Consider the following 13,084-nt stretch of genomic DNA (forward strand, 5'->3'; position numbering starts at 1 on the left):
ACATCAGTTACTCAAAATCACTACATGAAACAAATCTCTTGGACAGTTCGATTCAGTTCAGTCACTCAGTCGTGTCCAACTCTTTGTGATCCCATGGACTGCAGCATGCCAGGCCTCCCAGTCTATCACCAACTCCCGGAGTTCACTCAAACTCATGTCCATTGAGTCGGTGATGCCATCCAACCATCTCATCTTCTGTCATAGCCTTCTACTCCCACCTTCAATCTCTCCCAGCATCAGGGTCTTTTCAAATGAGTCAGCTCTTTGCATCAGGTGGCCAAAGTATTGAAGCTTCAGCTTCAACATCAGTCCTCCCAATGAATATTCAGAACTGATTTCCTTTAGGATAAACTGGTTGGATCTCCTTGCAGTTACAACCAGGAAAAAGCTAGCAATATCTAAGAACAATATGTTTCTTAGAGACAGTGAGAATAACATACATGTGTTTTTCTTTTAGTTTTGGCCACCAGGAAGCTCAGAGCCAAATTTGTGGCTCAGTTTTAATTATTATATGATACTCTATGGCCTACTTGTCTATGTTCTTACTCCTGGTCTTTCCTTATGTTTTGAATAGGCTTTTTTCGTCATCCCAATTTTTTAGTTCATTTTTATATTTTACTGTATTACATGAAGTATGTTGTTGTTGTTCAGTGGCTCATGAATGCTGGCGACTTCCCCCACCCCTGCCATCTTGTTCTCAAATTCTTAACTTGTATGTAATTCTGACAACAACATTTGATGTAGGAACTATTGTTTCCTATGTTTTCAGTTCAGTTCAGTTGCTCAGTCCTGTCTGACTCCCTGGGACCCCATGGATTGCAGCACACAGGCTTCCCTTCCCATCAGAAACTCCCAGAGCTTTCTCAAAATCGTGTCCATCGAGTCAGTGATGCAATCCAACCATCTCATCCTCTGTCATCCCCTTCTTCTCCTGCCTTCAGTCTTTCCCAGCATCAGGGTCTTTTCCAATGAGTCAGTTCTTCAAATCAGGAGGCCAAATATTGGAGCTTCAGCTTCAGTATCAGTCCTTCCAATGAATATTCAGGGTTGATTTTCTTTAGGATTGACTGGTTTGATCTCTTTGCTGTCTGAGGGACCCTCAAAAGTCTTCTCCAACACCACAGTTCAAAAGCATCAATTCCTTGGCTCTCAGACTTCTTTAGTTAAGCCATCTCAAATTCAGCTCACAGGGAAGCAAGGCATTCAGAAATAATTTTTAAAAATAGTTCAGCTTGCACTTGTTGAATACGAAGTGCGTGGAGGTGGTGATGGAGAACATCAGGGAACGTAAGCGTGGCCCTAGAGCTTGGCTCTGGAATTCTGGCCAATGGCCAAGGTTAATTTGGATTGGGTGAGGAAATATCAAGTGATGATAAAAAATAGCGGAAAGTATGGCCATTGATTAGCCCCCCCAGGAGGTGGGGCCAAGGGCTTATCCAGTCACACACGTTGATATCTTTGAAATTTATTCCTCGCACCCAGTCCTATAGGACCCGCCCGCGCCACCCCACCCCTACTGGCCCCACCCGACCCCTGCTCGCCCCACCCCACCCCTGCTTGCCCCTCCCCTCCCGCCCCAAAGCCCCGCCCTTCACTCTATGGCCACGCCCATTCTTTGGCCCCGCCCACTGCGCGCGCAGCGCCGCCTCTGGCTCCGCCCGTCGGCCGGCCTCTCGGGCGGTTGCGCGCTCCGCCCCCTCCCTCCGCGCCCGCGCGCGCCTTCACAGCCCGGCAGGGCTCTCTCCTTTCGGGGCCGTTGGGCCGCGCGCCTGTGGGGGCGGGGCCCGGAGGAGGCGGTCGAGCCAATGGGGCGAGGCGGCGGCGGCGGCGGTGGCGGCGGCGGCGGCGGCGGTGGCGGTAGCGGCAGCGGCTGGGTCGGGCCCCGACGGGCGGCGGCGGCTGAGGTGGAGGCGGAGGGAGGCGGCGGCGGCGGCGGCGGTGAAGGAGGCGGCGGCGGCGGCGGAGGGGGGAAGATGGCGGCGCCCGTCCTGCTGAGAGTGTCGGTGCCGCGTTGGGAGCGGGTGGCCCGGTATGCAGTGTGCGCCGCCGGGATCCTGCTCTCCATCTACGCCTACCACGTGGAGCGGGAGAAGGAGCGGGACCCCGAGCACCGGGCCCTCTGCGACCTGGGGCCCTGGGTGAAGTGCTCCGCCGCCCTTGCCTCCAGGTAGCCCGGCTGGGGGGAGCGGGCCGGGAGCGGCCGAGCGGGGCGAGGGCGGAGGCTGGGGGTGGGGAGCGCGCGGCGGGAGCTCGGGCCTGGGGGGGTGGCGGGGACCGGGCCGCGAAGGGACCGACGGCGCCGCGAGCCGGGCAGGGGGCCGCGGCCGGGGCCAGGGGAGAGCGGCGGCCCGAGGTGGGGGGCGGCCAGAGTGCAGGCCTCCAGGGCTGAGGTGGCGGGGCCGCGAGAGCGACGAGGAGGGAGGGATGAGGTGGCAGAGTGCAGCCGGGGAGGCCAGAGCGGACCGAGAGCAGTTGGGGAGGCTGGGAAGGAGCGAGTGGGGCTCACGGAGGGTGGGTCCCGGCTGGCTTGACAGATTTCTTGGTTCTCGCCCCCGGAGGCGGGTCGGGGGTGCGGGACCCTGCTCGAAGTAGCCGTGGGGTCAGTGTCCACCCCTCGTCCGGGGTCGCCGCTGCTGCCCTAGGCTGTGCGGCCGGCGTGGGCTCGGAGGTTGCATTTCCCAATGTCTTCCCGGTGCTAGGACAGGTGTTTCCGTGGTCAGGCCTCTTTGTACTCTGGAGCGCTGATGGGAATTTTGCAGACTTCTTGAGACAGTGACATTTGCGGGCAAACACGAATTTGACCCTACTCTGGAAGAAGATACCGGCACTCAACATATCTGATTTCTTGGATTCCCCCTCGTATATTTCAGGGTGCCCGGTAGCCTGAGTTTGGGTCTAGTCTCAGCTTAATTTCAGTAAAATATGTCATGTGTGATGACGATGTTTGGGGAATAAGGGTGACTTTTAAACGTTGTCGGTTATTATAATGAAATACCCACCGAAGATTAAAAATGCATAGATTGCTAAACTGAAAGGATTGGTTTGTTTTACTGATAATCTTAGGTTTTTAAGCATGTTGTAGTTGATTTATCTGTTACACTTTATTTTCTGCGTTAGATTTTCCTAGGCAAATTACTTTGAAAAAAAAAGAGGAATTTACATCTTTAAAGTGACGGCTCTTTTTTTTTTTTGAGGAGGGTTCCTTTTTAAAAAGTAGCAAAAGTAAAAGAAATTATTTTACAATTGCTAGGTTACACAGGTTGCACTGTTAATAGAGACATGCTATGCCTAATATTTTGAGTTTGTTAGCGGTAGTCACGTTTGAGCAGTTCTCCTGTTGATCTGTAAATTGCTAGGCAGACAGTCATGTATACAGCTCACTAGTTATTTTGACCTACATATTGGTGATTATATGAACAACCTAGCATTGGAGTTTGTCTTGTTACTATTTACAAGCTCCAGGCTGAGGATCTTTTCCCCTTAATGTTCTTAGTGAGCCAAGTACTCTTTCTCATCTGTAACTTTTTAGTGGGAAAATAGTTGTTATTATTGCTACATTAGACACAATGTGTTTAAAACGTAGATACCAGTTAACAGTTAAAATACAACAAAGTAACAAAAAGTTTACATTTGTTGTTGGGTATTTTGAACCAAGTTAATAGACCTAACAGACTCTCAGATATCCTTTTGAGGACTGCTGAGTGTATTTTATGTAAACATTTGTATATTATTTTCACTATCCATTGGGAAGGACTTTTATACTTCAAGTACCTTGCACCCAAAGTTAGCTGAATAAATATATAATGAAAAGACCGTGCAGCAGTATATACCAGGTGTTTGAAAAAAGAAGAAATAAAATAAGTTTTGATATTAGATTAATGTGAAATTTAAGCAGAATTATTGCCAGTTTTAGCTTTTGGATACATTATAGTCTATAATAAATTTTACTAGATCTGTTAAGTTTTGGGCATGGAAAGAGTGATTTATGTTATCCAGACTGTATATTTAAGTTCTTAAAATTGGCTCTCCTTCAAAAAGAGTGGGTTTGAGTCATGTAGTAAGTACAGATTTTAAATATTTTCCGTTATGTGTCCTGTGAGATATAGGTTTTTGTGCTCTGATTTCATTTTAATAAGGCACCATAAAATAATATAAATAGCATCAAGTGAGATTAAAAGTTTATGTGTAAGACTGAAAAATCTGGATCTCTTTATAATTTTAAATGTGAATTTAATATGTTGTGACTGAAACTAATATTTAATTGTGTAGCTGTGTACATAGACTATTTTAAATTTGCTCACCAAAGGAGGTAAGAAATAAGAGAAGTATGCTAATAAGAGAAGTAAATAGCTATGTATACAGTAAATTTGCCATGTGTACAGTAAAATTCAAGAAATTTATCTAGTTTGACCGACTTGTTTGTAAACTACTTGTAAAGCCATATGTATATATATGTATATATACACTATATTTATCTATTTATATACATTATATATATATATATACAGTGGAGATAGAGAAATGTGGAAATTTGCTTGAGTCTGATTTATAGACCAATTTTCTTTTGGAAGTAGTACACTAAACCTAATTAAAAGTTTTTATTTTGTCAAAGTGAAAAAGGCTTTAAATAAAAGCAAATTATTGGAGGCCTCAAGTAGTAGATCTTTTTATTTGACTTAAGTATTGATTGCCACCTAGCAGTAGTAGTAAAGAATGTAGTCACAAACTTTCTGTTCCTATTTTAGGAAGAGAAAGTTTGAGCCCAGGTTTGAGTGAGTAGAATTGAAGATAAGAATGAGAAAAATCAACCAGTGAAACAAATCTTGAGGAAAGTTCTCTGCCCAGCCCAACATTAACTCATGTGATTTTGGATTGCTGAAACTCACTTTATTCCCATTTCTCAATCCTTCAGTGTCCCAATCTAAGTAAAATAGAGATTAATGAGAGAGTCTTAAGGTGTGTGTGTGAAGTCCTCTGTTATTTTGGGAGGCATCATTGTCTAAGGAAGTAGTTACCACATTTTTTTGGATTTCAGAAGTATCCCCCCCCAAATTGGGAGGCTGCAAGAGAGGTGCCAGGCTTCTTCCTAGTGGTAAAGAACCCACCTGCTAATGCAGGAGACAAAAGACTGTCACTGTCATTTTAAGTAAGGATATTTTAACTCAAATAATTAGAACCAAATCTCAGCATGAAAGACCTTTAAATTGAATCAGTTAGCTTTGTTGAAAAGTTTACTCTCTTTTTACTTTTCCTCATTTACTTTTAAATTACTAAAAAAACGTCATTGCAAGTCTGCACCAGCCTGGCAGCTAATCCCTGTCTAGTGCACTGAGCTCGGATCCAGAGATTTTTGGTGGACTCCTAGCTCTTCACTTGTTAGACTGTGACATCAAGTTAGTTGTCATCTTCATGGAGCCATAGTTGCTTCTCCTGTTAAACGGGGATATTAAAACCTACTTTTCCAGATGAACGGTAGGATTAAAAAGGATACACGGAATGAATAAATGGATGATACTTGGAATAAAGTATGTATTCAATTAGTTACAGCTGTTATTGACTGGAGGTGGAATGATTATTTTTTTGCCGTGTCTCATCATAAATGCTTTTAAATAGTAAAAGTTTCTTGTTTTAGGTGTAGTATTTAGGTATTTTAAGTGTAAATTGTTCTAGTGTACTTTATTGCTGGGGCTTCCCAGGTGGCTCAGTCTTAAAGAATCCTGCCAGTGCAGGAGACAGGAGATGCTGGTTCGATCCCTGGGTTGGGAAGATCCCTTGGAGAAGAAAATAGCAACCCAGTATTATTGCCTAGAAAATCTCATGGACAGAGGAGCCTGGTGGGCTGCAGTCCATGAGGTCATGAAGTGTTAGATACAGCTTAGCAACTGAGCATGCACACATGCACTTTATTGCTCACTCCATGGCATAGTATAAAGACTTTAGTATAAAAACTTAAAGTCCAGAGATTTCCCTGGTAGTCTAGTGGTTAAGACTTCGCCTTCCAGTGCAGGGGACATGGGTTCAATCCCTTGATCAGGGAGCAAAGTCCCACATGCCTAGGGGTCAAAAAACCAAAGCACAAAACAGAAGCAGTATTGTAACAGATTCAGTTAAGATTTTTAAAAATGGTCCATGTTAAAAAAAACACACAAAACTTAATAAAATCCATTTAAACAACTCCAAAGGTATGGCGAGAGACACAAAATAATGAGCAGAATATTCTTTGAAGGTATTTCCTGTAAGTTGCATTAGACCCCTTCTAAGAAGAGCTTTTATTTAAGACAGAAATAATCTTGAAAGATTAATAAGCTTGACAGTTCATGTTCTCAAAAAGTTGCCTTACTTTGCAAAATGTTGAACTAGTACCCCCTCATATCTTAAAGATAGTACCATCTATTTACTACCCTCCTCTTTGAGATACATTTTTGAAATTAGATTAGAACCTAGAAATCTTTGCTGCCCCTAGCTTGGTCCAGCTATACTCACAGGTTAAATGACTTGCCCAGGGTAACAGAGTTAGTGCAGCTTGGGACTAGAAGACCAGCTTCCAGAGAACTTGTTTAGAGGGACCACCACCTACCACCTCCATTTTAAAAAGTAGATTCTTATACAGATAATACGGGCTTCCCTGGTGGCCCAGACGGTAAAGAATCTGCCTGCAGTGCAGGAGACCCAGGTTTGATCTCTGGGTTGGGAAGATCCTGTGGAGAAGGGAATGACAATCCACTCCAATATTCTTGCCTGAAGAATTCCATGGACAGAGGAGCCTGGTGGGCTACAGTCGGTGGGGTTGCAAAGAGTCAAACATGACAGAGCAGCTAACACACACATAAATAATATATTCACTGCTTCAAATTTGAAAGATACTAAAGTATATACAATGAATCACCCCTTTCATGATCCTTCTCCCAGGCTTGTACTTCTCCCTTTCCTTAATCAGACATGAAACTTTATAGAGCCATCTTATGTGTATACAAGCATAAATATGACATTAGTCTCCCAGTTTTTTAAACATAAAGCTGCCATATTCTGTGTTGTGATCTGTACTTTCCTCTTTGCTAGCATTCTTTCCATCACCACTATACTTTTAAGTGCTTACATTCATGTTTGGCGGAATGTTAATAGTAACTGCTTCTATGTAAGAGAAAATTTGTTGTGCTAGTTAGTTTTGATCAAGATGAATTTAATAAATAAAACACAGATTCTTATGTGACCATTGTTTCAGGAGCAGTATGAACATCAGAGTGTAAGCGGAATAGATGTCACAAAGAGGTGAAGCTGGATTGCCATGTGTTAGAGATAATTGTTAATACTTGGATAATGTTTACTGTGTGCTAGGCACTGTTCTGAATGCTTTACATATGTTATTTAATTCTTGAAACTGTCCTGTGAGGCATTTTTATCACCATTTTACAGATGAGAAGATTGAAGTACACAGAAGGTAAATGAAACTTGCTTTAGAAAATACAGTGGCAGAGATCACATTTTTACCCAGGCAATCTGGCTCTTTACCACTACTTTATTTTTAATTTTTTTGCTCTGCAGCTTGTGGGATCTTAGTTTCACACTTTGATTCCAGTTTTCAGGAATCAAACTGGTACTCCTGCAGTGGGAGCTCAGTTTTAACTGGACTATCAAGGAAGTCCCTCTTTACCTCTACTTTAAATTTCATTTGATCTGATAGTGATACAGTAATACCAATATGAGCCAAATTTTACAAAACAGACACACATCTATGCTTTTTTCTTTGTTTTTCATCTGTGCCTAGTTTCGTGTTTTAGCTTTTACTTATTGAGAGTGATCTTTTTGGAAAAGCAAGGACATTACTATGAAGGCATGATGTTCAAGAAGTAACTCCTTGGAGTGTTTGCTTTCTAAGCCTAAACTTGTAAAGATAGGGCTTTTGTCACACCTAGTTAGTGAACAGATTTCTAGTGGGGTGAGGATCAGGAAGACCTGACAGAATAGCTGAGAGGAGAATCATCAGGTGGATCTAGGTACCTGGAGGTATAGAGAGAGGGGAGGGGAAAAGAGTTATTTTGAATTTGTACTAGGGTGGGATAGTCCTTTCTGAGAGAGGTGTTGATTCATAAGGACTTAGAGACTAGAGAGTTGGGCCTGGGGTGTGGTGGAGGTAAATCTCCAGAACCAAGAATTTGAGAGAGATTCATTTCCTGGCTGATTTGAAAGAATTCTAAATATGCGGAAAGGCAAAAATGGTGACCATTCTGTGGAGGGAAGCAAACAGTCATATTCTCACGTAACAGAAACTTACCTGGGTCAGGAAAGGACTGGAATCTAGAGGCTGGCCAGAAAAATGCACAGCCAGGCATTCTTGTAATCCACGTGTTCTTGTAAACATAGATAAGACTTAGAAGCACTGTGCCATGGGCTTCTCTTCTGTAATGTGTTTGTACTAGATTGCACTAGATTTTTACCAGATTATTAATTTAAAGAATTCATTCCCCAGAATCCTAGTTTTATGGTAGTACAACATAGATTTCATAAGCATTTGAGTCACATTTTTACCATTGTAAACTTTAAAACACTGTAAACATTGTTACCCAGGGCTTCCCTGGTAGCTCAGCTGCTAAAGAATCTCCTGCAATGCAGGAGACCCCCGTTTTATGCCTGGGTTGGGGATCTGCTTGAGAAGGGATAGGCTACCCACTCCAGTATTCTTGGACTTCCCTGGTGGCTCAGACAGTAAAGAATCCACCTATTTCCACCTGCAATGCGGGAGACCTGAGTTCGATCCTTGTTTTGGGAAAATCCCCTGGAGAAGGGAACGGTTTCCCACTCCAGTATTCTGGCCTTGAGAATTCCATGGACAGAGTCTGGCAGACTACAGTCCATGGGGTCGCAAAGAGTTGGGCACGACTGAGGGATTTCCACTTCACTTGAAACATTGATACACATTCAAATGTTATATCATGCTAAATTTTAACAAATTAAAGACTGCTGATTTGTACTGCCAGATTATCTAGGTTAAAAAAAAAAGTCAGTCTTTGAAGGTTACATTCTATACAGTTGCATTTATATAACATTATTGAGATAACAAAATTCTAGAGATGAAGAATAGTTGTTGCCAGGAGTTAGGAATAGGGGAGGGTTAGGGTTAGGAGGCAGTATGAGGGAGCTTTGTAGGGAGGAAACAGTTCTGTATCTCAACTGTTGTTACTCAAAGCTACAGGTGTCAAATGTGATGAAATTGCATAGAAAACACACATGAATGTGAAAGTGGTGAAAATATTAATAAACTCTGTGGATTGTACCACAGTCAGTTTCCTTGTGATCTTGCACTAGAAGTTTGTAAGATATTACCATTGAAGGAAGTTAGGTGAAGGGTCCTTGGGACCTTCCTATATAGTTTTTTGCAAATTCCTATGATTTATAACTATTTTTAGATGGAACATAAAAAAAAGAAAAGGCAATGTATTTAGGATGTTTGAGGGAAAATAAACAAAAAGAAAAAAACTAAAATTATCCATAATGCCAACAGCCAGGTAACAATTCTCATAATGACATTTCTTGCTTTCCTTGTGCATGTCCTTGAATTTCTAAAAATTCTGTTGATTGGAAGAATTGTAGCTTTGTTTATATTGTTCTTTTAAAAATTCAGACCAGTGCTTATTTGTTCATGTAAGATTATAGGAGCACATTTGCTCCTATAGATAGCTCTCATTGCATTGGGCAGTAACTGCTTTGTATATATAATGTCTTGATGTCAGATTAGTATATATTTTAAGCTTCATATTTTTCTTTCTACCAAAATATTTGTGGTTACCACATATTCTTATTGATATTATTAGAGATTTAACTTAGAATTTTTCTACTTGGACTTCTGGACAGGTGTAATAAATCCTTAGATAGCAGTAATGTGCTGTTTTTAAAAGAATGACAAAGACTTATTTGTAACTGCTAATCTCTGTGAATCAGGTTTTTTGTTTTTGTTTTTGTTTTTAATACTGTGCAATAAACAAAACAGATTTGTCCCGGTCTTCCAGAACTTAGAGTTTGAGTTCATCAGAAGAATTTCACTGTAAATATTATAAATTTGAACTTTCCAAATACACTAATAGAATAAAATGCTGCTTTGTTTCTCATATTGTAGGTCCATATAAAATTTCACTTAGAAAAGCATTCCTTTGCTTTAAAAAATTGTTTTAAATCCCCTGGATTATGATCTGTAAAGTTTCTTTTGTCATTAGCACCTGAAACTGTCAGCATTTCAAGGATGCTGTTGTTACTGTTGTGTGATTATTGACCTTTTGAAAGCAGCATTATATTTAGAAGTAAAGTAATGGAACATCCATGACAAAATAGGAAGTGAGAGGAGTATATTCAACTCTTAGGAGTTTGATTTATTTCCTCCTGTCCATTGTACTAGTAGTTACAATCACAGGCTAGAGCAGATGTATCTGGGTTGAAACCTTGGCTCCGTGATTTGATCTCTCTCGTCACAGTCTCTCCATAAAATGAGGATAATAAAGTGTCTAACTCAAGATTATTGTAAATATGAAGTGCACCAGGGCACCAATAACCTGTAGACAGTCTTAGCTCAGTGTCTGGCAGAGAAGTAAGTGTCCATAAAACTTAGCTGTTATTTTAAAATATGGTTGAGATCATACTGTATGTATTTTATATCTTTTTTCCTCATTTAACAAGTCACAACTCGTTTCTTATGTCATTAAAAATTCCACCTGTAAGGTAAATAGAAGAACATCAGGTGCCCTGTACCTCCGCCAGTATTGGCCATTCTCATTTTTTTACACCTTTATCAATTTCATGTGTGAAAAATGTCATCTCATTGTTTTGACTTCCTTTCCCCCCACAAGTACAAGCAAGGTTTCATGGTTTTCACATTGTTTTAGCTGTTTGCATTTATTCTCTAGTCTTGCTTGTATAGATCTAAGAATTTCTATATTGATTTAGATAATGCTTTCTATATTTAAAGTATATGAATAATTTATTATATTTGTTAATATTTTTGCCATTTTCTATTTCATTAATTTTTGCAGTACTGGGGGCTTTTTTAAAGTATATAAAATTTATTTTTCTTTAAGTTTTTGTTAGGTTTTAAGTTTATAAGGGCATTTCTCATTCTGACATCAGAGGAATGTATATTTATAATTTCTCTTAGTATTGAAAAAATTAATTTCTTAATCATCTAAAATGTAGCTTATCAGACTTTAGATGAGTCTGTAACCTAACTTTTGTGCAGACATGTTAATGGGCATTCATATTCCTTCTGGATATTGCCTGTTCATGTCTTTGACCATTTTTTTCCCTTCAGGGTTGTCTTTTTTTTTTCTTATTGATTAGCAGGAATTCTTCAGATATACAGTAGTTAATCCTTTGTTGTATGCATTACACATATTTTTTCAACTAGTTTCTTCTCACTTGTCTTTTAATTTCATTTATGGTGTTTTTATTCATATAGAACTTTAAACTTTTTATGTGGTCCCATCTTTGACTTCTTTGTAGCTTTTGAGTTTTTTTTTTCCTTTAATCTTGTTTAACAAAATCTCTACCATCCCAAGATTTTTTTTTTTAACTCTCATGTGTTTGAAATTTGTTTTTTCATATCATATTTACTCCTTTGGTTTATGTGGAATTTACTTTTTGTCTGATGTGGAGTAGAGATCTTTTTTCTAAATTGACAAGCTTTTCCTAATTTCACTTATTGACTTGTCCATGTTTGAAATGCTGCAAGAATTTCTTTATATACGTAGGGCCTCTGGATTTGCTGGTCGATCCCCGTGGTGTGTTTGTGTATGTTTCTGCAGAATTCTATTACACAGTCCTCCTTCCCCCTGCAGCTTTATATACTACAGTTTGATACTAGATAGAGCGGGGATGCCTGGTGGGCTGCTGTCTATGGGGTCGCACAGAGTCGGACACGACTGAAGTGACTTAGCAGCAGCAGCAGAGCAAATATGCTCATTTTCAGTTTTTTCTTGGCTATTATCATGCATTTATTGTTTCAGGTGAATTTTAAAATTTATTTTGATAAGGTCTAAAAAAATTGCATTGAAATTTTGATTAGAGTTGTACTGACTTTATAGGTGAATTTGGGAAGGAGAGAGCCTCCACTAAAATCTTTTTATCAAGGAACAAACCTATTTTGGCTTTCTGCTTCTTCTGGAGTTGCTAATCTCATGCACATTTAACCTAGATGCCCATTGTGTTTTGTTTTGTATGTGATTGATGTGGTACTAGAAATTGAGAAATTTTAGGATGGTATTCTGGTGGGATCCAGGAATATTAGAATTCTCTCCAGTCCACAGCCACAGTTTTCAAATTATGGGGCTCCTAAGGCAGAGATTTATATTAAGGATTTGTACTGGCAATAAAAACCCCCAAACTTTGCCTCTTATCCTTGACTAGGACTTGAGCCCCAAACCCCAAGATGGAAGACTCCAATGAGCCCCACTGCTTCTATGTGGAGTTGCTGTTTTTCTCGATTTAGTTTAGCTTCATTTGTTTGAAACTGACCCAGGCTGTGAGATGGATGCCCTCCATCTCCCCAGTTTTTGAGCGCAGCTAGATCTTTCTCCTGTGATGTGGGCAAAGCTGGCCTGACTCATTCCTATCAGTGCTCAGGGCCTTGTAACCAGAGAGAGCCCATTTGCCCCGGCTGACTGCTGATCTGGCCTTGGCCTCCTGCCTCTGGCCTTTTCTGCCCAAGTAGTAGGTTTAGCCCTGGCTCTCCCTTGGAGTAGCAGAAGTCCTCTCTTGAAGGCGTCTCATGCCATTTCAGTCACATGAAGACACGTAAAAGTGAGCTTGCACCTGTGTGCTGACCTTTTCATACTGATTCTGCCCAGTGGTGCAGACCTAACGCTCTCCAATCTTATCTTCTTCCTTCCTGAGAAGCAAGGAGAAGAGTGAGAGGGGCCTTCGTTTCCCACTTCTAAAGACAACATGAAAACTTAGAACCATTCTCAGAAGCATTGGTTTTCTCTTGGTTGTTGCTTTTCCCCAATCAGCCAGAGAGAGGTGGAGTAAAAACTGGCTCGCTGAGTTTTGCACATAACCCATATGCTTTCTTCACTGTGCACCAACCTGCAGTGAGTGACTGAGT

The 13,084-nt window shown here is 41.0% G+C and overlaps 1 protein-coding gene across 2 annotated transcripts in view; it reads left to right on the forward strand.

The window, feature by feature from the left end:
* The first annotated feature begins 1,877 nt into the window (after nt 1–1,877).
* VKORC1L1 (vitamin K epoxide reductase complex subunit 1 like 1) overlaps nt 1,878–13,084 on the forward strand; it is a 59,544-nt gene continuing 48,337 nt past the window's right edge. For both annotated transcript variants that reach the window (XM_024985284.2, XM_059881692.1), the window contains exon 1: nt 1,878–2,167. In XM_024985284.2, coding sequence (XP_024841052.1) covers nt 1,974–2,167 — 194 coding nt within the window. In that variant the 5' untranslated portion in view covers nt 1,878–1,973. The remainder of the gene's footprint in view (nt 2,168–13,084) is intronic.

Source organism: Bos taurus, chromosome 25 (genome assembly GCF_002263795.3).
Source record: "Bos taurus isolate L1 Dominette 01449 registration number 42190680 breed Hereford chromosome 25, ARS-UCD2.0, whole genome shotgun sequence".
NCBI lineage: Eukaryota > Metazoa > Chordata > Mammalia > Artiodactyla > Bovidae > Bos > Bos taurus.